The sequence below is a fragment of the Stylophora pistillata genome, chromosome 3 (genome assembly GCF_964205215.1).
Source record: "Stylophora pistillata chromosome 3, jaStyPist1.2, whole genome shotgun sequence".
Classification (NCBI taxonomy): domain Eukaryota; kingdom Metazoa; phylum Cnidaria; class Anthozoa; order Scleractinia; family Pocilloporidae; genus Stylophora; species Stylophora pistillata.
The window spans coordinates 27,272,596-27,292,595 of record NC_142521.1 but is presented as its reverse complement, the minus strand read 5'-3'; the positions used below and the strand labels follow the sequence as shown (position 1 = coordinate 27,292,595).

Below are 20,000 nucleotides of genomic sequence, written 5' to 3'. Positions count from 1 at the left end.
GAACACACCGGGTCAATTCTTAAAATCTTGTTGTACACTGCCTTTGTCGGAGTGGTTTCCGATTCCTTTTAGCGAAGTGAGGGTCACGTGAGGTCGTGGGCCTCGCGTTTCGCTCATGCTTCTCCCACTTGGCCAAGAGGAAACAAAAAGACTGTTACACAGGCTATCTTCCACAAAATACGCCGCTGGACCACTGAACGAGACCACAACTAGAAACTACCCTTCCCCAAGTTTTCCACCATTCAACACCGTCGACTCAACTCTTGCTGACCAAATTTGTGACAACGGCAAATTGAACACGACGAACAGATCAACTTAAGTATAAACCCATTCGTTATTTTCTTCTCTTGCTTGGTCTTTGGAATGTCTGTTTACTGCCACCTGCGCGAATCGTGTGGAATTTCATGGCTAAGGTGTTCTCTTGAGTCCACGCCGAATCCATCTTCGACGAAGAAAAGAGTAATATAGAGATATTAAGCCACACGCTAACTTAGGTGAAACGTAAAAATGGATTCCACTACTGTTTAATTTCAGAAAGGTTAAAGGCGGGTCTTTCATTGAGTTTATATACATGAAAGAGAGATGCAACTGATGGGACGTTTGCGGGCGGAGACTATTTGATCCCAGTGACAATAATTCTACCGGTAATTCTAACGTTTGCAGATCTGTTTGCCTTTATAAATAGAACACATCAAAAGTATTAGTGGTAAGACTTACTTGTGTTGTATCTTGATCGACCAAATGAGTGTACTTAGTCCTACCCGATCGACCAAAGTTCTTCACCTACAACGGAGAAAATTCCACATGGAGTCATTCAATCTACTTGCTTTTACTGCCTTTGAATTTGTTGAGGACTCCCTCATTTTTTACTACTTAGCGCAAGTTTCGGTGCTTTGTAGAATTATCTGCAATGGATGCAGGATGTAACCGCTTCGCCTGGTTGTTATAACGTGACTAAACTCATTAGAAAAAAGTCTAAAGACGAGGCTTTGTTTCTCTATGTAATCGTAGTGGTGTTCGATTTTCCCCATTATAGTACCTCATTACACTGTTGTGTTTTCTCGATCTAACTACGCAGCTGGGATTCGGGATTTTTTCTTCGGATGGAGGGGGGAGGGGGGGGGGGCTTCTAAATTGAATGGAGACATACAAAACCAAACGATTTCGTTACGGAACGCCATTTTACTCAGCGTCCCAAGTGCTTTTGTCTCTGACTGCAGGAGTATTGCTCCAAAAGCTTCTCGAGGATTAAGGTTTACTAAAAATTCCAAGGCATGAGCTGTAGCCCAACAAGCATTTCTCGTTCATATTCGTCATGTCTTCCGCGTGATAACTTATTAAAACGCACAATCCGATCAAGTCTTACAGATCAAAACCATTTACCAACCAAAAGTGCTATTTGGAACAAAGGGAAATGTCACAAGGAGCCTATCGCAACTCAAAGTAATAGATGTGAACTGCTTAATGCGTGGGACAACGTGGCAACTAAGTCAAAATTGGGTTTAGTTTTACAAGTGATCAAATAGGAGGGTCGCCTAGCACGGCGAGATGAAACCAGAGGATGGTAATACCAAATAACATTTCTCACTCATTTGAAATTAGTCTATATATCTACGGAGTATGCAAGGTTTACTTAATACATACCTGCATTACTTTAGGAAGAACTGTTTTATCAAAATGATCTTCCAGTGTAGGTTTAGCAAAGTCGCGCGTGTACACACCATCCTCTTTGTCCTTCAGAACAAGGAACATCGTGAGTTAGCATGATGTACACGTAGCATCGTTTGGAGTTTCCATAACAAATCACCGTACAGCTGTAAGAACACTACAGGTGTGTACTCACCATAAAGAAGGCTCCCCGGTGATAGTATTTTTGTAAGAACTTGTATTTGCCTTTGATTGCTTTGTTCGTGACTTGTTTCGGATTATTTTTCACCTCCATTCTCCATTCGTCTTCTGTCAGGTTACGGAGACGTTCAGCCTCGAGCCGTTCCCTCTCTAATCTAGAGATAAAGACAAATTTCTGAGAACTCTCGATAAAGCAGTCAAACTTAGAACCATCCAGTGGTGTTCGTGGCAGTGAGAATACAGCGACAGAAGAGAAGAAGGACACCCCTTTCCGACATTTCGTCAAGTTCCCCGGACAGTTTGCTGAAACCAAGGATATGAGGGTATGCGAAAAGAGAGTGAGAAACTTTAAAGTCAGTCAATAGAAGTACTTACTGTTCCCGTTCATCTCTGTCTCTTTTGATACGTTTTAGTTCGCGGACTTTCCATGCTTCGTACTTTAAAGGAAGTAAACAATCTAGATTAAATAAACACCGGAGGAGAAAATTTACAGCTTAACGCTAACTTTAAAATGTATTTCATTTATAAGGTTGGAGATTCTTTAGACTAATAAAGCACGATTACAGAATTGATCAAAATCAGATACCTACTTAAAGGACGAGAATCATTTATTGTGAAGCGAGGAAAACGAGAAAAACAAACACCAGAACGTAACCGAAAAAGAACATCTACACCAAATTTACACGATCCAACTGTTTGATAGTAACTATACTCTTCTATACTCTGCAAGTAACTATACTCTTCAATAAAATGTTACCATGCGAAGTCATGAAAATGTTTCATTACAGTTTCAGTACCTTGAAGAAAAGGCAATGCTCGTAACTACAAATTTCCTAATCCCAGCGTTTAAGACAACACGATGCGGCAAACCTGTAGCGGCATCGTAATTAATGCATTTAAAAACGGACATCCTGTATTAAGCAGTCGGTTGCCAAAGTCCCGAGTTTGTTTCCCCTTAGTAACGGTAATTTTCACCTTTACTGAGTACAATTATATTATATGAAAATTTGCATGATATAATACCTCTTCTTCATCATCTTCGTCGTCTGTGATTACAATGTCTTCCTCATTCTCCACTGCAACAACAAATACATGTAGCTCAGTAAACATAAGCATTCTTTCTGGATATGAGTAACGTTATATCAAAGGGTGAGACACACAAGGGGCAACAAGAGCTTGTGGCATTTCTTTCTAACAAACTGGGCTGTATGAAGTGTCTCCAGAGCAAATTGCAACGAAGCAACTGTGACAAAGTGATCTCTGCGTAGTGTTTTCAACACTAGTTTGTGACAAACTGCTTTGTGTATACTTTTTTGAAAACAAGTTTGTGACAAAACAATTTTGCGACAAACTGCTCTGTGTAGTATGTCCAAAACAAGTTTGTGATAAAGTGTTGCGTGTGTGTCCAAAACAAGTCTCTGCAAATCAGTTTATCACTCATGCTGTCATCATCTCACTAATTCAAACCAATTCCAAATTTTGTGACCTGTTGCTGCAAAAATGTCTGTCCCTGGGAGAAAAATTTTTCAGAAAGTTCTCCAAGTTGCATAAACCATACTGTGAGTACCACATGTCCTTGTCATGTTCCTCAGCCACTAGTTGCCTAGAGTTTCTTAGACTCGAAAGCAATATACCTTCTTGCTCTTCCTGTAACTCTTTCCTAAGAAGATCCTCGACCAGCTGTAAAACAGAGGAGAATTGGTTAGTTCCGTTTTTCACCAAATTCACCATCTTCATTCTCCTTCCAGTCTTTAGTAGATTTGTCTTAATGCTAGATCTAGATATTTGGTGTTAATCATAATAACATCTCATACACCTAACCCAACGAATAATATCTTTCATAAATAAACGACCAAGTTTAAATATCCTGTCTTTCTCATTTTGTTTCCCCCTCAGTATCCTCTAGTTTGTATTTTTCTTCACTGTCATTCTTTGTCCGCTCGAGAATATTAAATACTGTTGCGAGATATTACCTTAGGAACACTCATGGGGGTGAAAGGGTTCCAATGGAAACCAATACACCTCACACAGTAATATTGAAATCAGATAACAGTGATCTGGGAGGCACAGGTTCCAAACCCTTTGAAGTCTGACTGTTTGTAAGGCTTCTTTTATCACATAACCAAAGTAAAGCGCACGCTCTGATTGGTAAATTTTGTGTTCACCATTTGCCCAGGGGTGTCCGCTGCTGACGTGGGCAAGTGCAACGACTAGTTTTCGCACGGTTGTTTTTTTCTCCTTACGTAAGATTTGTGAAATAAAAGGGAACCCTTTCGCTACAATGTATCAATGTTATGTTATAAAACAAATAGTAAACTTCACAGCGCAGACTATTGAGTTATGGATGTACGCGGGAAGTTTGCTAGAGGTCGTTGGAGTCGCTCACGGCTATCTCCTCGCGCGATACTTACGCTTCTTACGTGCTTAGCAACCCCCCGCGTGCATCCACAACTCAATAGGGCAGGCTGTGGTGTTCACCATTTGTTAATTCATACGGAAGAATAATTTCTTCCCTTGAATTTCATCCACATTTTAGTAGAAACCTCATGGCACTAAAACTGTGACAATATTGATACGATAGGTAACAGATAGGTATGTCTGTAAAGGTTTGTACCTTGCGTGAACTTTTTGCCCTCTCCTCGTGAATCTTCTTTTTTTCTTCTTCTTTGCGCTCAAGATCAAGCTCCATCTGTTCACGTTCTTGAACAGTGACTCTGTCACTCCTGTTCGGAGCAAAAAGAGGTTTGTGTGTTTATTTTGAGGATTTTTGGTAATAGGAATTGGTGGTTCATTTATGAATCCTTTGAGACACGTACATGTAGTTCCAAAGGCAGTCGATTGTTTTCGTTACTCCCTTCTTTATCCAAGAACTGCGTAAATAATGAAGTTTGGGGCTGTGCAGAAGTCTTGCCAAAAATTCTATGGTCCTGAGGTAGCTGGCAGAGTAATTTTACAGATAAAATAAAACTTACTTGCGCACAAACACTGGTTTAAACCTTTGGTTGCCTTCCTCTTCAGAATCTGTGTATTCTTCATATTCTGAAGACTGTGAGAACACATAATTTAGTCTTACATTGTTATGCTTGCTACCGTACAATTTGAAAATAACACCCCCACAAACCTCTTCTTCTTCCTCTTCCTCATCTGATTTGGCTTCTTCCTCTAAATCCATTAAGTCCTGAAAGATTAAAAAAAAATTACCTTGCAATAGAGAAAGATGTCATTCATTTGCCGTAAGATTAAGAAAAAGAAAGTATCCAGGTCCTCTGCAAGATTTTGAACTGCTGACCTTCTCCCGTTGTGATTCAACACTACCTCTGAGTCACAGTTAAATTCTTAGAAGGCTACACAATCTGCATGAGTCCATATGTGACAAGAGTTAAGATCTGTTCAGCAATTGTGAAAGTGTCTTGTGGTTAATAATTTAAGAAAGGTACGTATGAGGCACGATCCTCGCAGTAGATTGCGCTATTTATGCAATAGCGAAAATCAGACCTGAAAAAAATCAGGCCTGTACGGGACTCGAACCACTGACCTCTGCGATACTAGTGCAGCGCTCTACCAATTGAGCTAACAAGCCAACTGGGAGCAGGCCGTTAAGCTGATTCGTAATAAACCCGTGAAAGTGATAAATGAGATAGAATAAATATATGAAGTTTTTTTCAGGTCTGATTTTCGCTATTGCATAAATAGCGCTATCTACTGCGAGGATCGTGCCTCATACGTATCTAATACCGCAGTTCAAAATATATGAACTTCATATATTTATTCTATCTAATTTAAGAAAGATAGTGACTGTCAAGCTTGGTCACTGGAACATTGAAATTATACAAGGTCAGTATTTCTAAAGCACATAGTCTCACAAAGCATAATTCAAATAAATAAGTCTCTATTTAGGTCATAAACAATTACTATTAAATCTCTCTCTAAGGTGGCAACAGGGGTGTTAATAGAGTCTTCTACCTTTCACTGCCACTTTTTTAAGCCTGCAAGCAGGCTCTGAGGTTTGAGTTTTGCCTTACAGCACAGCCACCTGTTACATTGGCAACTGCTTATGGAAAAAGTTATTGAAACCCCCGGGTAAGAACAAATTTAAAGAAACCTAACTATTCCAAAAGAAGCTGTGTATACCGACTAAGAAAAAAAACAAGGTCTTGCACAGGTATGAGGTTATTTTGCTATTATTGCACACCTTACAATCTTCATTTCAGCAGAACTCATACACGGGCATTTAATTTGATTCAAACACTTTACAAGTAAGTATAGAATGGAGACTTTTTGATACACTTTATTGGTAAAACAGTAACTGTGAATTCACCTTTTCAGTTTCTCTTTGTCTTGCTCTTTCCCTGAGCATTGCTCTTCTTCTCTCAGTTGCCTAAAAGACATTGGAATAGGGATGAAATTATAATGAACACTCACACACATGAACGCTACATGTACATAATATTTTAAGTTTGAGAGCAAATCTTCCAAGAGCAATTCAGTACTTCTCCCTTATAATGTAGTTTTTACACATTTACTCATGAATGAGTTTGACAGGTCTCTCTTGTGATTTTGAGGGTACTGTTTATGGAGAATACTGTACACTTGTGGAGGGAAGTTACAGATTAATTTTCCACTGGACTTCAGAGGTTAATAGATTTTCTCTTCCATGTTGATGTTGTTTTTTGTCTAGACATGGATATACCACGACAAACTGTTTGATGTTCACATTGAAAGTTTGCTAAGATAATTTTTACATGTAAAACTTCAAAGTATAAACAGGTTCTTCACAATGCTAAATGTACAGCACAGTGAAACCTGTATTTACAACTACCCTACTCTCACTAATGACTGCTTAGCCATTTCACTCCCATGATTGGGTTACTTCATATATCTTAACCAAGAGCGAGGGCTGTACTGGGAGAATATTGGCTTGAGGTCTTGACAGTACGGACCGAGCGCAGCGAGGTCCGTACAAAAAAGACAGAGGGCCAATATTCTTCCAGTACGGTCCCGAGCAAGCTCGGTTAATAAGAGAGATTCATTATACGACTGAAGTTCAAAGGGACACAAGTGCGGTATCATTTGGGACCATTCGGGACAGTGCCCGGTCCAATACTGAGAGAATATTGACCGGCAATAGAGCATTTTGATTGGTTGATTTTAGTTATTGGCCCTCTGACTGCCCGAGTCCTGTAATAATTCTCCTTACTGACCGCTGTATAGTTCTTATGATGCTAGTTCTCACAATTTAGAATTGGATCAAGCAATCATCCTCTAATTGGTATTTTTCTTTCTCTCAATTGCGAACACGATAATGTTCTGACATCATAAAGACAAAGTATGTCTTGGTCAAACATGAGAGCTAAAGGGTCTGTACAGTATTAAGCAATCAGTTCACTACAATTTAATTGTGAATTGCCAAAGAAGAAATTTACAAGTTTACAGCACTAACCTCCTCATCCAGATCTTCTTCATCACTAGAAAATATGAAAATATTTTTTCATTTTAGTAAGACCTCAAAATGTTTTTTATTTCATTAATTTTGGCTCAATGTTTACAACACCTCTGACAGATCTACTCTGTAGTTATTACAAACTAAGGTACAGTTTAAGTATGGGAACTTTACCATAACTCACTTGGGAGACATGGCACTAAATTAATAGCATGCTAAAGTGAACCCATGGTACCTCACTGTCATGTGTTCTTAGGAAAGACACTCTAACCACACAGTGCCCCTCTCTATATCTGGGAGTAATATTGGCTACCAACAAACTGTCAAGGAAATCTGACAGTTCAGAGGAGGGGAGAGGAGAGGAGAGGAGAGGTGAGGTATCCTAAAATGGGCTAAATGCAAAAATGCAATGATGTTTGTTGCCTAATGCTACAGAAACTGGATTAAGCTCCAACACCATGAGCATAGTGCTCCTACATCTGTGGGTATGTTGATGTTGTAGTGGCTCCGTAGTCTGTTCCTAGGCTTTTACAGCCAAGTTTTTTTTACAACCACACAAGCCAGTAGGACACACTATGTCTGTGTTTTTAAAAGATATACCTTCTATCATTGATAAAGCTCAAATAAAATGGTAAATCAACACGATACCTGAATATATCTAAGCTTCATCTAGGAAAATTCTCGAGTTTTCCTTTCTCCTACTTTTGTTTTCTTTTACAGATTTTTATGAATGTTCTACTGACAAATGTCAGTTTTTCTTTGTACATCTTGCCTGGTTGTATCTTACGTTTTCCTTTAAGATTTTTCATGGCAAATGCTGCCAAATGTGATCCTGGTGCATATGCTCAGGGTTTGACCACCATTTTGGTGCAATGTGGATTACTGGGTATTGAGAGAATATTTTTTAAAGAAGGCCAAATGAAATTTAGGCAAGGTTAAAATCGAGGCACAATGGACAGCGGAGGACATGTTGTGGGGTGCCCCCTTTGCGGTTGCAGAGTCACAAGGTTTTCAGTACGTTTTGAGATCGTCGTGGATCTTAATGTGAGCCGCCTTTTCCTTCCTCCAAGCTCATCAGTGCCGATGAGTTTAATACCACTTTATAGAAGTTTGTTGTCCTAACACTACTAGTCCAAGCACATGTACCATGATAACTAACCAGCCACCCAGCCATACACAGAAATTTTTTAGCATAATCCAGTGAGAAATATATGTAAATAGAGAATTAAATGTGCAGTAATACACATTGTATTTTTAAGAAAACAAATTCTGGTGCCCTGAGAGAGATGAAATTCCAAACACTAACCTACTCTCTTCCATCCTTGGCAACCTTCTTCTTTGTTCTCTGTCACTCTACAGAAAAACATGACATTGTTTTAACACCACAAAAGGTTGTATGATTTTCTCATGATACAATATTGTGTTTGCATCAGGAGTAAACACATATAAATGTGTCGCACCTTAAATAAATTTACGTCAAAATTAAATTCAACTAGCTTACTTTACAGTTTCCTATGTTATAGATAAATTTTTCAACTGGAAAAAAAATACCAATCAACTTAGTTTGAACTCATTCTATGCAATTAAATCCTGTATCTGTTACATTTTCTGATGTAAACTTAATGCCACATGTACATGCAGTAAATAAAAGCAAGAAGAATCTTACTTAAGGCAGTAAGTTGTGTACTTGAAAATCTAAACTGTAGCCATGCAAATTCTGTTTTTTTTTTTTTTTTTTTGTGAAGCCTAATACAGGTACAAGACTGGTCTGGAGCAACATTACCACAACTATCACATTGGAACAATTCACTGACATGGAAAATGTTTGTTAGTTTTTAAATTCTGGTAACCTAGGATAGTCTCAGTTGGGTCCTGCATAAATGGTTCGGACACATACAAAATACCGTGTAATTATCTTCTAAAACAATATCCAGCTGTAGAACTAAATATAGGAGAAACTGGACCACTCGTGACCCTACCTCTTCCCCAGAAGCTTCTTCGTCCCCCATGGCAATCACTTCTGGTTCATGTGGACGACGTCTATGTCCTTCATCCCTGAAGAAGAGAACTAAAAATCACGCTTTCATTCTTTACAACTGTATATTCTTTACAATTCCATATTCTTTTCATAATGGATTTTTTGACAAAGCAAAAGAAAAAAACCTTTGGAAGATTGCAATGAGGATATTCACACTCAACCCTTTCCCTTCCAAGATCTCATGAGCAATTCTCCTTACTGTCTGCCATACTATTCTTGTGATGTTGGTACATGCATTTGATCAACCAATAATCCTCTTATTAAAATTTTTCTTTATTCTCATCACTTGTCAGCTTGATATTGTAAGGGGAAATTCTGTCTTGGTCACTTGAGGAAGTTTACGGGTTAAAATACAAATGAACACTTTCAACTGCTATTTCCCACGTCAGATTTGTAGTTTCCCTTCCATATGCCATATATTTCATCCTATGCTTTCTTTCATCAGTGTAACTCTTTTTTTTTTTAACTGTGTATGTTTTTTTTTTTCCATTATCCCCTTTTCCCTTCATTTCTTCTGAACAAAATAAGATTCTTGAAAGCAAGGTGAAGTAGTTCAGAAGAAGTATTTGAAAGGGATATCTTTGTTCAAACTACACCAATCCCACAATTAGATGCTTTAAGTGACATACTGTTTGTAATAGTAGACATAAAGACCCTGAGATTTCTGTGGGTGTATAGAAATTGTGTGACACAACAATACTCATGAGGGTTACCACTTTCCCCTCTTTGAGAAAGAATAGAACAGAGGTTGATCAAAGGTGATTCCCCAAGCATTTTAAAGAAACAACATTAATAATTCAAGAATTTTGTTTGATTCTGTGGTTAAAAAGTATAGGACAGTAATCAAAATTTTAACTTAATCATCAAGTTCTAGGTCTGATCAGTACCCATTCTTTTCAGGGTAAATAATCCATGTCACAGTGTAGATTGCATGTATGTCTACACTATTGCTACTTACATTTCCTCATCTTCATCATCTTTCACTCTTTCCTGCAGTCTCCGCAACCTTCTGTCAGTCTTTTCCGCTTTTTGGAATACCTTATAGATTTACACAGAAAATAATAGAGAATCAAATGATGCACTTCCAGGGACATACAGATTTATCATGGTTGAGGTTGGGATTTACATGTAACACACAAAAAGTGGTAAGGAAAATTTTGTTTACTCACAAATCAAGACTTTTTGCAAAAATCCCTATTGCTGGGGTCTGATTTTGTTAAACTTTGTTCTTGTACCAAGTTTTGCAAAGTTCAACTCATTTGAATCTGTGGATATTGCAGTGTGTACTCTTTCCAAGTAGACTCAATGTTACTCATTTTATCATAGGTTTCCTGAAGATGCCTGTCACTGCGATTTGCTACCTAGAGGGTCCAAGGCTTAATAAAAGGCATTCAGCAAAGAACTACTTTGCAGTTCACCTCAAGGTGTAATACCATAAAAGCAAAAATCTGTCACAATCTCCTCTAATTCTACCTAATTATCAAGTTGTCTTTACCAGAGCATTACGTGATGTTTCCAAAACAAAATCATTGCGAACAATTATTATCACTTTTCCGAGCATTGTGGCATATTTTGCAGGTTAAAAGGGAGATTTTGGTGGACTAAGATGTATTTTATCCAGCTTGGATGATTATTTAGACAGTTTATTATCATGCTTTTTTAGTTATTTAGAATAAAATTTAAAATAGAATTTATGTTCTTGGGCATAAATATGTTTTGGGCCGGAGTTGGGGCAAAACATATTTGTGCTTACAACATTTGTATAAACATAGAAGTGCCTTTGAACAACATAATGACGACCAGTAACCTTCCCAGCTTTCTGTGCAAGGTGCATTTCAGACACAAACCAATTAGTTTGCACTACGACGAAGTCTATTAGTGGCACCTTCGCAGTCGTGTAAACATAATTTTTCCATGGGAAGTGGTCGAAGAAAGATACACTTACTTTGTCTATTTCTTGTTCATCAAGCTCTCGATCTTTGACAAACGGCTCTCCCAATAATCCATCATCTTCCTCCTCCTCATCACTGGAATACTTGGCATATTCAGGCCTAAAGTCGAACAATAACGAACCGAGGTCTACGGTAAATGTAACCACAGGAGAGTCCAACAAGGCATGTTAATTTACATGTCGTTGTCAAATGCAGAACGAAATATCTTACCGTTTACCAGCCACATATCTGCTGACTTTTACTTTCTTCATCGTTAATTCTCCTGTAGAAAACCAAAATGCGTCATATTCGCCAAATAACTAATGCACTTTCAGCTAAAATCCTGTGTTTGAGACCAAAGTTCTTTCAAGCACTATTGCATGGTAATCAACATACCCTTTTCATTTTTTACAGGAACAGCTCCTGCCGTACAGTTTATGGGAGCACCTCTTGGATCCATTCTGAGGTCCTGAAATTAACGATCCCCTGACAGTAAACAACAAACGATCCCCTGAAAGTAAACAACAAACGATCCCCTGACAGTAAACAATAAACTCAACAGTCCTGACAGATTTTTTAACTCTTCAATCTCTGTCTTCCTTCTGTGGTAGCGAGGGAGCGAGAGAGAACTTCAATGCGTCCAGCGGGTTTAGCCAACGCATGCGTAGACGCTCTATAATGCCATCGAATCACACATACATTTCTAGGGAAACCCGCTGAAATTAAGATTGACGTTACTTCTCATCTCCAGAGCCACTCGATTTCACGTGACTCCTTCGTTCCAGGTTTCTCTTACCATGTGATCACAAGAAACGCTCACTAACTGATTGACAGCAGAAGTGTCAGGGATGTTTTGTGGACTTACACCGCTTTTACCAACGAAATCTTGATGCAATCAGGAGATGAGACAGGCTTTAATAATTTAAGTAAGTGAAACATCTTTTCTACAGTACTCTTGATGTTTCTTTTTTACTGGTGTAATCTTCAACTGGTTTGGAAGGTGTGAAAACGCCCAAAAACTTTGCAGTAAGCTCGAGGATGAGCGATCAAGAAGTTTATCTCACGTCGACGAATACATTCTCTCCACGAGTCTTTGGTGCTCTATCTCAGTGTGTGCCTGCTTAGTTGTAATAGTTTTGCTGTGGAGGCATCTCGAGCAAATTTGCCACGCTTGAATTATCTTGAGGGCATCTTTAGGACAACTCGCCCTACGTTTTGCCACGTTCAAATTTCACTTACAACTAGCGGCTTAAAATAGGAATTGCACCAATCGGTGATTTGAAGATGATGTAATAACAAGGGAAACCAAACCCTGCAATAGGACATATTGTTTTCTGTGACTCTGAGTTTCATCAGACAGATTTTAAAGAAGAGTATGCCTCTCTTGAATGAAAGAATGAATGAATAACTTTATTAACGTGTCAATCGTTTAGTTTTTACAAGTAAAAACTAATTGGGGACACCTACTATGTAAACTAAACTAATAATAATAATAATAATAATAATAATAATAATAATAGTAATAATAATAATAAGAAAAACTATGTGAAGGTGTAGTCTGATCGTCCGGGTGAGTGTCGTCCTGTGAAGGACTGTTGTCGGTGGTAGTGACTGACGTTTCGACAACCTGTGCGGAAGTCATCATCAGAGTCAAGTGTTGTCGAAACGTCAGTCACTACCACCGACAACAGTCTTTCTCAGGACGACACTCACCCGGACGATCAGACTACACCTTCACATGTTACCCCCGGGTTCAAGCCATTTACTGAAGAAAAACTATATACAAACAATATAAAATTAAGTTTTACATAACTCAGAATTTTCACAATTATTTTTCAATATAACATTTGATAGGTCAAGGACTCTGACTTGATTTTTAAATGCAGTTAGAGAGTCAGCCATTTTGATTGATTTGTGCTTTGACCAAATATAAAGTCCCATGTACCTTAAGCTATGTCTTCCGAATGTAACCGTGTTGTATCTTGGTAAGGAGAAATCATCTGCATTCCTAAGATTGTACCTACTTATTCCACAACTAAAAAGTTCAGAAATATTTGGTGGGACTAAATTAGTCTTAACTTTGTACATAAATATAGCCATGTCCTGGAGTATGCGATTACATAACGTTGGAAGTCTTGCTTTATCTAGAAGTGCTTCATAAGTGCTAGCCCTGTCACAATAAATAGCCCTCATTGCACGCTCCTTCAGCCTTTCAAGCTTTCTCTTGTCTGACAAGCGACAATGGTGCCATACTATATGACAATATGAAACTTGGGGTAAAATAAAAGCTTTAAAAATTCTTAATTTAGCTTCAGTAGGCATTAAATTCCTGAACTTCATAAGTACTGCTACTTTCCTTGCCCCCTTAGTACAGACATTATTGATATGCTTAGTAAAGTTCAAGTTGTCATCAATTGCCACTCCCAAAAGATCAATCCTGGAACTTGATTTTATGTTAATGTCCTTTATATTTAGGTTCATTCTCTTTTTCTTGTGTCTTGGTCCAAGACTCATAGCTTGAAATTTATCTTGGTTACACTTGAGTTTAAAACTTTGAACCTTGATGAATTTTCACGCGCGAAGTTATAAGAAACAATGGTGGACATTTGTGTGGCCTTCCAATGGGTTTGCGAGACTTTGAAAATCGTTGATTTGAATCCTTTTCAGCGAGAAGCTATGGGATATTTTGTGAAGAAAAAGGTGGACATCTTCATTAATCTACCAACTGGATATGGAAATTCACTTATTTATCAAGCTTTGCCTTTGATTTTTGACATGACATGCAACAGCACAGGACATGTTGTTGTGGTCATTTCTCCTCTTGTAAATTTGATAAAAGACCAAGTGGAAAGTCTTCCGAAACTTGGTATCCCTGCTGTAAGCCTGAGCGATATCGCTGACAGAGAGGCTAGAGCTCTCAAATAAGTACGGTGTAGAGTCTTTTATGGAACTCCGGAGGCTTGGTTGAACAAAGAACATTGGCGTATAATGCTGTCTAGCGATATTTACACATCCAAATTGTGTGCTATCGCAGTCCATGAAGCTCGTATCATTAAAGTGCCTATAATTCTTAGCCAGTTTCAATGAATTTCGAAAATTTTTCATCTGTCCAAGACATTTCTCGAAGAAAAAAAACTTTTGTTATTTCATCTTTTTTTTTATGGGCTGATGAAATCCCTGAAAATAACCTATTTTCTGCCATTTTGAATACAGAAAGGAGCACTTGAGAGACTGGGTACTAACTAGTTTGTGACGTCAACATGGTATCACATCAAGCGCTTGGTCACTTCTTCTCAGTTGTTTCGCTTTGCTGAACTGAAATATGCCGGGGAGATGTGTAGCTGGTGGATGTTCTGCCTTCCTAGAAGTGGAGAAGGGTTTAGTTCTGCATGCTATACCTTTCTATAATGATGATTGGCCCAAAAGCTAGAAAACGTAGAAAGAAATGGGTCAATTTTGTGAAACAGAAGCGGGCCAAATGGGAGCCAACCAGAAACTCTTCTTTATGCTCGAGACATTTCACTGAACATGACTTCATTGGTGGCTTTACCTTTGCAGAAGAGACGAGTGGGAAACCCATCATCCCAAGACTTAAACGAGAGGAATTGGGCATTAATGAATTCCAAACTGTTCTTGCTGAAGTTGTGAACAAAACTCCAGTTTTGAACGAAAGTGTGAAACATCGCCAGGAACGACAGATAAGAATTGTGAACTGTGTCAATCGTCTTGATTCAAGACATGTGTATGCAAGCCTATAAAAAACATACTGAAGAAATTTTTTTGATTGCTGTAGACGATCAAGAATGCAAAGAGGTGAATAGAGACCTTAACTTTCCAAGCTGCAACCACATCTAGTGATGTTGGAGATGACTATGTGGAAATCACTCAAAGTCAAATGGAATGTGAGGAGGTGTCATCTGAGCTGCAAGAATTGAACAGTGCTGACACGCTGGTCGAGAACACACCAGTCGATGACGCAGATTGTTTCACTGAATTTGGTAAGAAACTTTGATGTGAGGTACCGTGTGTGTAAATACATGCATATTGTTTTGTTTGTGTTGTGGTTTTGTGCCAAAGGTCAATGAAGGAGTCTTTCTTGTGCAAAAGTGATTTGTAGGGGGAAGAAAACGATTGTGAGTGGATGTTAACATAGACTCTGATCTCTTCGTGTGCTGTCGTTTATGTAAGATTTGTTTTACGCTGTTTAAATTAATGCAACATTGTACACACATATATTTGTGTGTCCTATAAAATTTTGTGATAGTTTATAGTGTTTACATGCACACACAAGTACACAGACTTAAAAATTACTCCATAATTATATTTATAAATATATATATATATGCAGACAGTACTGTTTCAGCCTTCTGGGCCTCATCAGTGCAGTGCTGATGCTAGGATGGGGGAGAACCGATATGGATCCCCAAACGATCCCACACTTGTGGTGTCGTCTAAGCCATGCCAGAGTGCTCAAACTAGAAGAGCCTAGTGAGCTATGCATAATGCTAGCAGTTATGACTCATCTCACAGTGCTCAGTTTGGACATGAAAGCAGAGCTTTGTATGCCAAAGAGCTATATATATAGTTCTTTTCAATGATCCTAGCATCAGCACTGCACTGATGAGACCCAGAAGGCTGAAACAGTACTGTCTGCAGTTAGTTACTCTAGTTTGAGCACTCTGGCATGGCTTAGACGATACCACAAAGGTTGGGTCATTTGGGATGGCCGTCTCGGTTCTCCTCCATCCTAGCATCAGCACTGCACTGATGAGGCCCAGAAGGCCGAAACAGTTCTGTCTGCAGTTACTTTTATACATATATATATATTTCTCTTCAATGATACATGTAGTTCCAACAACCTCAATCAGCAGATAGAGTTGCCATACCAGAGTGTGCTAACTATATGAGGTTGAGTAAGAGAAACATACAGCTGAGTAATCAGCTAATCACCGCACAAACAAAACTTAAGAAGAGTGCTAAGGAAAGAAAGGCTCTAAAGAAATAGTTGGAGGAAAACTTATCAGGTATTTTTTATATTATATAAATTTATATAACAATATGATTTGACACAAATCATGGAGTTGATGTCATTCAAAACAGTATTTTATCTTTTTATTGTCAAATAAGCACACTACCTGGTTTCTAATAAAGGTTGACAACTACATCACTTCATGGAGGGTGGCAAAATTCAGAAAATAGTGGATCAAATGACTAATACATGAGAGATATGTAAGAAGATAATGTCAGATTTATCACAGTTGTAGTAAGGGCATTCATCAGAATTCTTGTTACATCTTTACTTTAGGATGAGTTACAACTAAGATCAGTGAAGGAGCAGTTACAACTGAGATGGAAAATCAAGAAGACTTCACTGCAGAAGTGTATGTAGAGTAGGATAGTCAGGGTGAGATAACAAGAAGAACCTGACTTTTCATCTGAATATGAACCACAAACGGAGACAGATACTGAGTCAGAGTCAGAAAGTGAAGAGAGTTCTTCAGGAAATAGGTACACAATTTATCAGTTACCTTGTATTGAATATTTGTCTACATGTACTACTATTTCCCTTCCACAAATTTACAACTTTAAAAACCTCTCACAATTAAGAGCAGTATTGTTATTGCTGACCAAGATTTTTATATTTTTTACAAGAATCTGCATGCAAACACAGGGTAAATGGACTACATGAATCAGCATTCCATTTTTGTCTAGAAATAAATACAAGCATTGCTTAAAAAATTGAGTACTTTGTATTTGGCTGGGTTTTCTGGCCTCCTCATATAACTTCATATTTGACAGAATTAAGTGTGTTGTGGACATGAAATAGCTTTTTTGTATTATTTTCAACAACATTCTGAACATTGATGAACCAAAATCAACATTTGGTACCTCGTTATTACCAAATTATAAAAGTGACATGTCTTGAATAAGTGTAGTGTTCAGGTTTCACCAGGGGGAGTCAATGGACCAATTTCAATATATAAAATTCACAACTTTTTTGAGAGATAGATACTTTATTATAAACACCTAATTACAACGTGACACCAAACATCAAAGGTGTGAACTAAAACGCTAGAAAAGTGTTATAATGCTGTAATTGTTTGTTAAGTTCAGGTTTGATCTTATTTATATAAAAAGCAAGAACAAATACTCCCTTTCTTGCTTTAGTATTCTGGATTCTGCTAACAACTCAATTGATTTAAAGCTTTGATGTTTGGTGTCACGTTGTAATTAGTACCCGCTTTTGTATTACACCGTACTGTAAATATTTTATTCATCTAATTGTCTGTTATATAATTACTCACGTTCTGTTACTCATTGATCGAAGATGGCATAAGCATGCCAAAACATGTTTCTCAAAAAGTTGTCTATTTCTTGCAATATCTATCATACTTGCTACCACTACGACCATATAAAATTCAGCCTAAAACAATATACCTCAGCTTCAGGCTCAGGTGAATAACCACAGAAGTTGCAGGGTTTATTCTACAGAGCCTCATGCTGAGGGCTATTGTTTTAGACTGAATTTTAATATATTAAATTGGGCTATTAGTGCATGACTGTGCACAATGCAGAACCATAAAAGGGCATGGGCAATTGCAGAAATGAGCTTTGAATATTATTGTCTGCTCTTCATTATTCCCAGGCCTCTTAATTTGTTCTTTGTGTTTTATTAGTATTAGTGTCTCCTGCATTAGCAAACAATGTGTCATACTTCTGCAGATTATGTGGATAAACTCAGGGATGCCATGCACGAATTACATGACATGAATCCCCCACCAATGAACACCATGCTGGAGAAGCAGTCAAGGGAGGAGGCTATCCAGAAGAGAACTGAAAGGAAAAGAAAGACTGTCCAAGATGTGCCCCCAGTGACGTCAGGTAATGCACATTCTAAAATTTGCAATTTAAAGATATAAAAATGTGTCATTTTCATAGTACTTTTATGCGTCCTAATATTACTGACACTGTATGGTTGCAGACATAGTCAGCAAATGCTTGGAACAGTTTAACCCCACTATCTAAACATCCTTTCTAAGGCTAATAGCCCATTTGCGAATTACCCTTGGCCTCATTTTCCAAACAAGTCTTCGTGCCAATCCTTTCATAGGATAATAAGTTTCCATTCACATGCAAATTAAACTCATTTTCCCAAGAATGGTTGAGCACGAGGACTCATTTTGAAAATGAGGCCAAGGCAAATTCGCAAATAGGCTATTACAAAACACTTGTTTGTTTTAGTTTCCGTGACTGTTATCCAGCAGCAGCCACAGACCTCCACATGATAGCCCCGATATTGTACTACCTGCAAACAACCTATGAAAAGGCCCAAAAACATACTAATTGCCCGAGAAATCAGAGACCAACAGAATGTTTGATAGTCACATTGAAATCTCCTGTCAATATTTTTATGAGCATTTTGATGTCTGAGTCATTGTATGTTAATGAGTACACTAATTGGCAAATGTAAGAGTTGTTTTCGTGATATTCAGTATAGTTTAGGTATGAGTTATCAACCGAGTAACTGAGAAGGCTGCTAAGTGTTTCTGGGTCCTTGATTATTCTGGATAGCACACAAACCGAATCTGGGAATAATTTGTTTCTCTAGACATTAAACAAATTGGAAAGTAATGCTTTGCCTCTGATGTTATTTACGAGAAGCTGACATGATGGGCACCAGCGTGGAGTTCATGCTAGAAGACAATACATGCCATGTCTTCATTGACAGGGATTTGAACATGATTATTGTATAATCACGTTTCAGATTATTTCAAAGGCCCTGTTTACTCTCAGGCTCAACTTTGTTTGCCATACCCAATCATGAACAGTAAGTGTTGTACCACTTTACTCCAACAGAATTCATCAGTTTATTTTACATGTGAAAAAATTTACTCGTTTTGTAATACAATTATGATGAAACTCAGCATTACAAATTGGTATAAATTAAATTAGTGGTCTACATTGTAAGCTGCTATCATTGAGCTTCTTCCGTTTCAAATCCAGTGAATGTAGATGGCTCTGGAAAAGTTTCTCTAATGGTGTGATAGCTACATGCAGGTAGGGGTATCCTTTTTCCACCCAAGTAGCCATGACTAAGGCAAGTGAATTTGCGGTAAGAAATGCCTCGCAGAAATCTGTAAAAGAAGATCACAAGATTTAGGGCAGTTTATTGAAGGACTTATTTATAGTCTGGTTATGCAACGCTTTTGAGTGGTAGCAACAACAGATATGAGTGTACGATTTAAGAGATTATTGACAATAATAGAGGAAACAATAACGAGGGGAACAAAAACGGAAATAACACAAGGGTTATTGGGAATATAGCTCTGAACTAAACCAGTGCTTGACTAGTACTTGAGATATGTATACCTGTAGCTCAGAATAAACCAACTGAATTAGCTGAGCAAATGGTTGCCAATATAGCAGTGAGGAAACTGTGAGAATAGCTCTAGACCAAACTAAGGCTAGTGGTGTATTTGTTGCCACAAATACAGGATTTACCTAAGGGAAGTGGCAGGTAACTTTATACTCAACAGGATTCGGCTGAAACCAAACTAATGTAGGAAATCAACCCAAATGGATCTTACAACTCTAATAAAAAATAATTTGAAAATTAAAACAAAATAGGAACTAATTGACTTTGCCATAATTGTAAAGCCGGGAAAAAATAGCAAGCCATTGATCGAAGGTTGGTTTTCATTTAGCAAAAGAATCAAACTATCAAAGCGAAAGACTAACAGAA

At 38.0% G+C, this 20,000-nt stretch overlaps 3 protein-coding genes across 4 annotated transcripts in view; 1 reads left to right on the top strand and 2 right to left on the bottom strand.

The window, feature by feature from the left end:
- Nucleotides 1-11,858, bottom strand: part of LOC111329678 (microfibrillar-associated protein 1) — a 12,074-nt gene extending 216 nt beyond the window's left edge. Inside the window, exons 1-18 of the mRNA XM_022934439.2 lie at nucleotides 11,654-11,858; nucleotides 11,489-11,540; nucleotides 11,272-11,377; nucleotides 10,285-10,364; nucleotides 9,268-9,343; nucleotides 8,595-8,641; nucleotides 7,289-7,313; nucleotides 6,167-6,226; nucleotides 4,970-5,026; nucleotides 4,821-4,894; nucleotides 4,463-4,571; nucleotides 3,483-3,528; nucleotides 2,872-2,924; nucleotides 2,224-2,285; nucleotides 1,844-2,003; nucleotides 1,645-1,734; nucleotides 718-783; nucleotides 1-442 (exon numbers count right to left, since the gene is read on the bottom strand). The exon at nucleotides 1-442 is cut by the window's left edge and continues 216 nt beyond it. Coding sequence (XP_022790174.1) covers nucleotides 335-442; nucleotides 718-783; nucleotides 1,645-1,734; nucleotides 1,844-2,003; nucleotides 2,224-2,285; nucleotides 2,872-2,924; nucleotides 3,483-3,528; nucleotides 4,463-4,571; nucleotides 4,821-4,894; nucleotides 4,970-5,026; nucleotides 6,167-6,226; nucleotides 7,289-7,313; nucleotides 8,595-8,641; nucleotides 9,268-9,343; nucleotides 10,285-10,364; nucleotides 11,272-11,377; nucleotides 11,489-11,540; nucleotides 11,654-11,717 — 1,335 coding nt within the window. The 5' untranslated portion in view covers nucleotides 11,718-11,858 and the 3' untranslated portion in view covers nucleotides 1-334. The remainder of the gene's footprint in view (nucleotides 443-717; nucleotides 784-1,644; nucleotides 1,735-1,843; nucleotides 2,004-2,223; nucleotides 2,286-2,871; nucleotides 2,925-3,482; nucleotides 3,529-4,462; nucleotides 4,572-4,820; nucleotides 4,895-4,969; nucleotides 5,027-6,166; nucleotides 6,227-7,288; nucleotides 7,314-8,594; nucleotides 8,642-9,267; nucleotides 9,344-10,284; nucleotides 10,365-11,271; nucleotides 11,378-11,488; nucleotides 11,541-11,653) is intronic.
- Nucleotides 11,859-14,491: 2,633 nt separating this feature from the next.
- LOC148735407 (uncharacterized) lies at nucleotides 14,492-19,882 on the top strand. Of its 2 annotated transcripts, none has more exons than XM_088755158.1 (4): nucleotides 14,492-15,255; nucleotides 16,563-16,765; nucleotides 17,981-18,139; nucleotides 19,023-19,882. In XM_088755158.1, the coding sequence occupies exons 2-4, from the start codon at nucleotides 16,699-16,701 to the stop codon at nucleotides 19,208-19,210; spliced, it is 414 nt and encodes a 137-aa protein (XP_088611284.1). In that variant the 5' UTR covers nucleotides 14,492-15,255; nucleotides 16,563-16,698; the 3' UTR covers nucleotides 19,211-19,882. The 2 variants fall into 2 exon arrangements, with proteins under 2 accessions (XP_088611284.1, XP_088611285.1); XM_088755159.1 differs by lacking the exon at nucleotides 14,492-15,255 and adding an exon at nucleotides 16,112-16,281.
- Nucleotides 19,233-20,000, bottom strand: part of LOC111328833 (uncharacterized) — a 1,460-nt gene continuing 692 nt past the window's right edge. Inside the window, exons 3-4 of the mRNA XM_088752953.1 lie at nucleotides 19,760-19,812; nucleotides 19,233-19,392 (exon numbers count right to left, since the gene is read on the bottom strand). Of these exons, the coding sequence (XP_088609079.1) occupies nucleotides 19,233-19,392; nucleotides 19,760-19,812 (213 nt within the window). The remainder of the gene's footprint in view (nucleotides 19,393-19,759; nucleotides 19,813-20,000) is intronic.

What these genes read in the sequence shown, in the direction of transcription:
- LOC148735407 (XM_088755158.1), top strand. Translation starts at nt 16,699, where the DNA reads ATGAACCACAAACGGAGACAGATACTGAGTCAGAGTCAGAAAGTGAAG. An exon ending in GAGAGTTCTTCAGGAAATAG is followed by an intron (nt 16,766 to 17,980) that starts GTACACAATTTA and finishes ATACTTCTGCAG; the next exon opens with ATTATGTGGATAAACTCAGG. An exon ending in TGTGCCCCCAGTGACGTCAG is followed by an intron (nt 18,140 to 19,022) that starts GTAATGCACATT and finishes ATCACGTTTCAG; the next exon opens with ATTATTTCAAAGGCCCTGTT.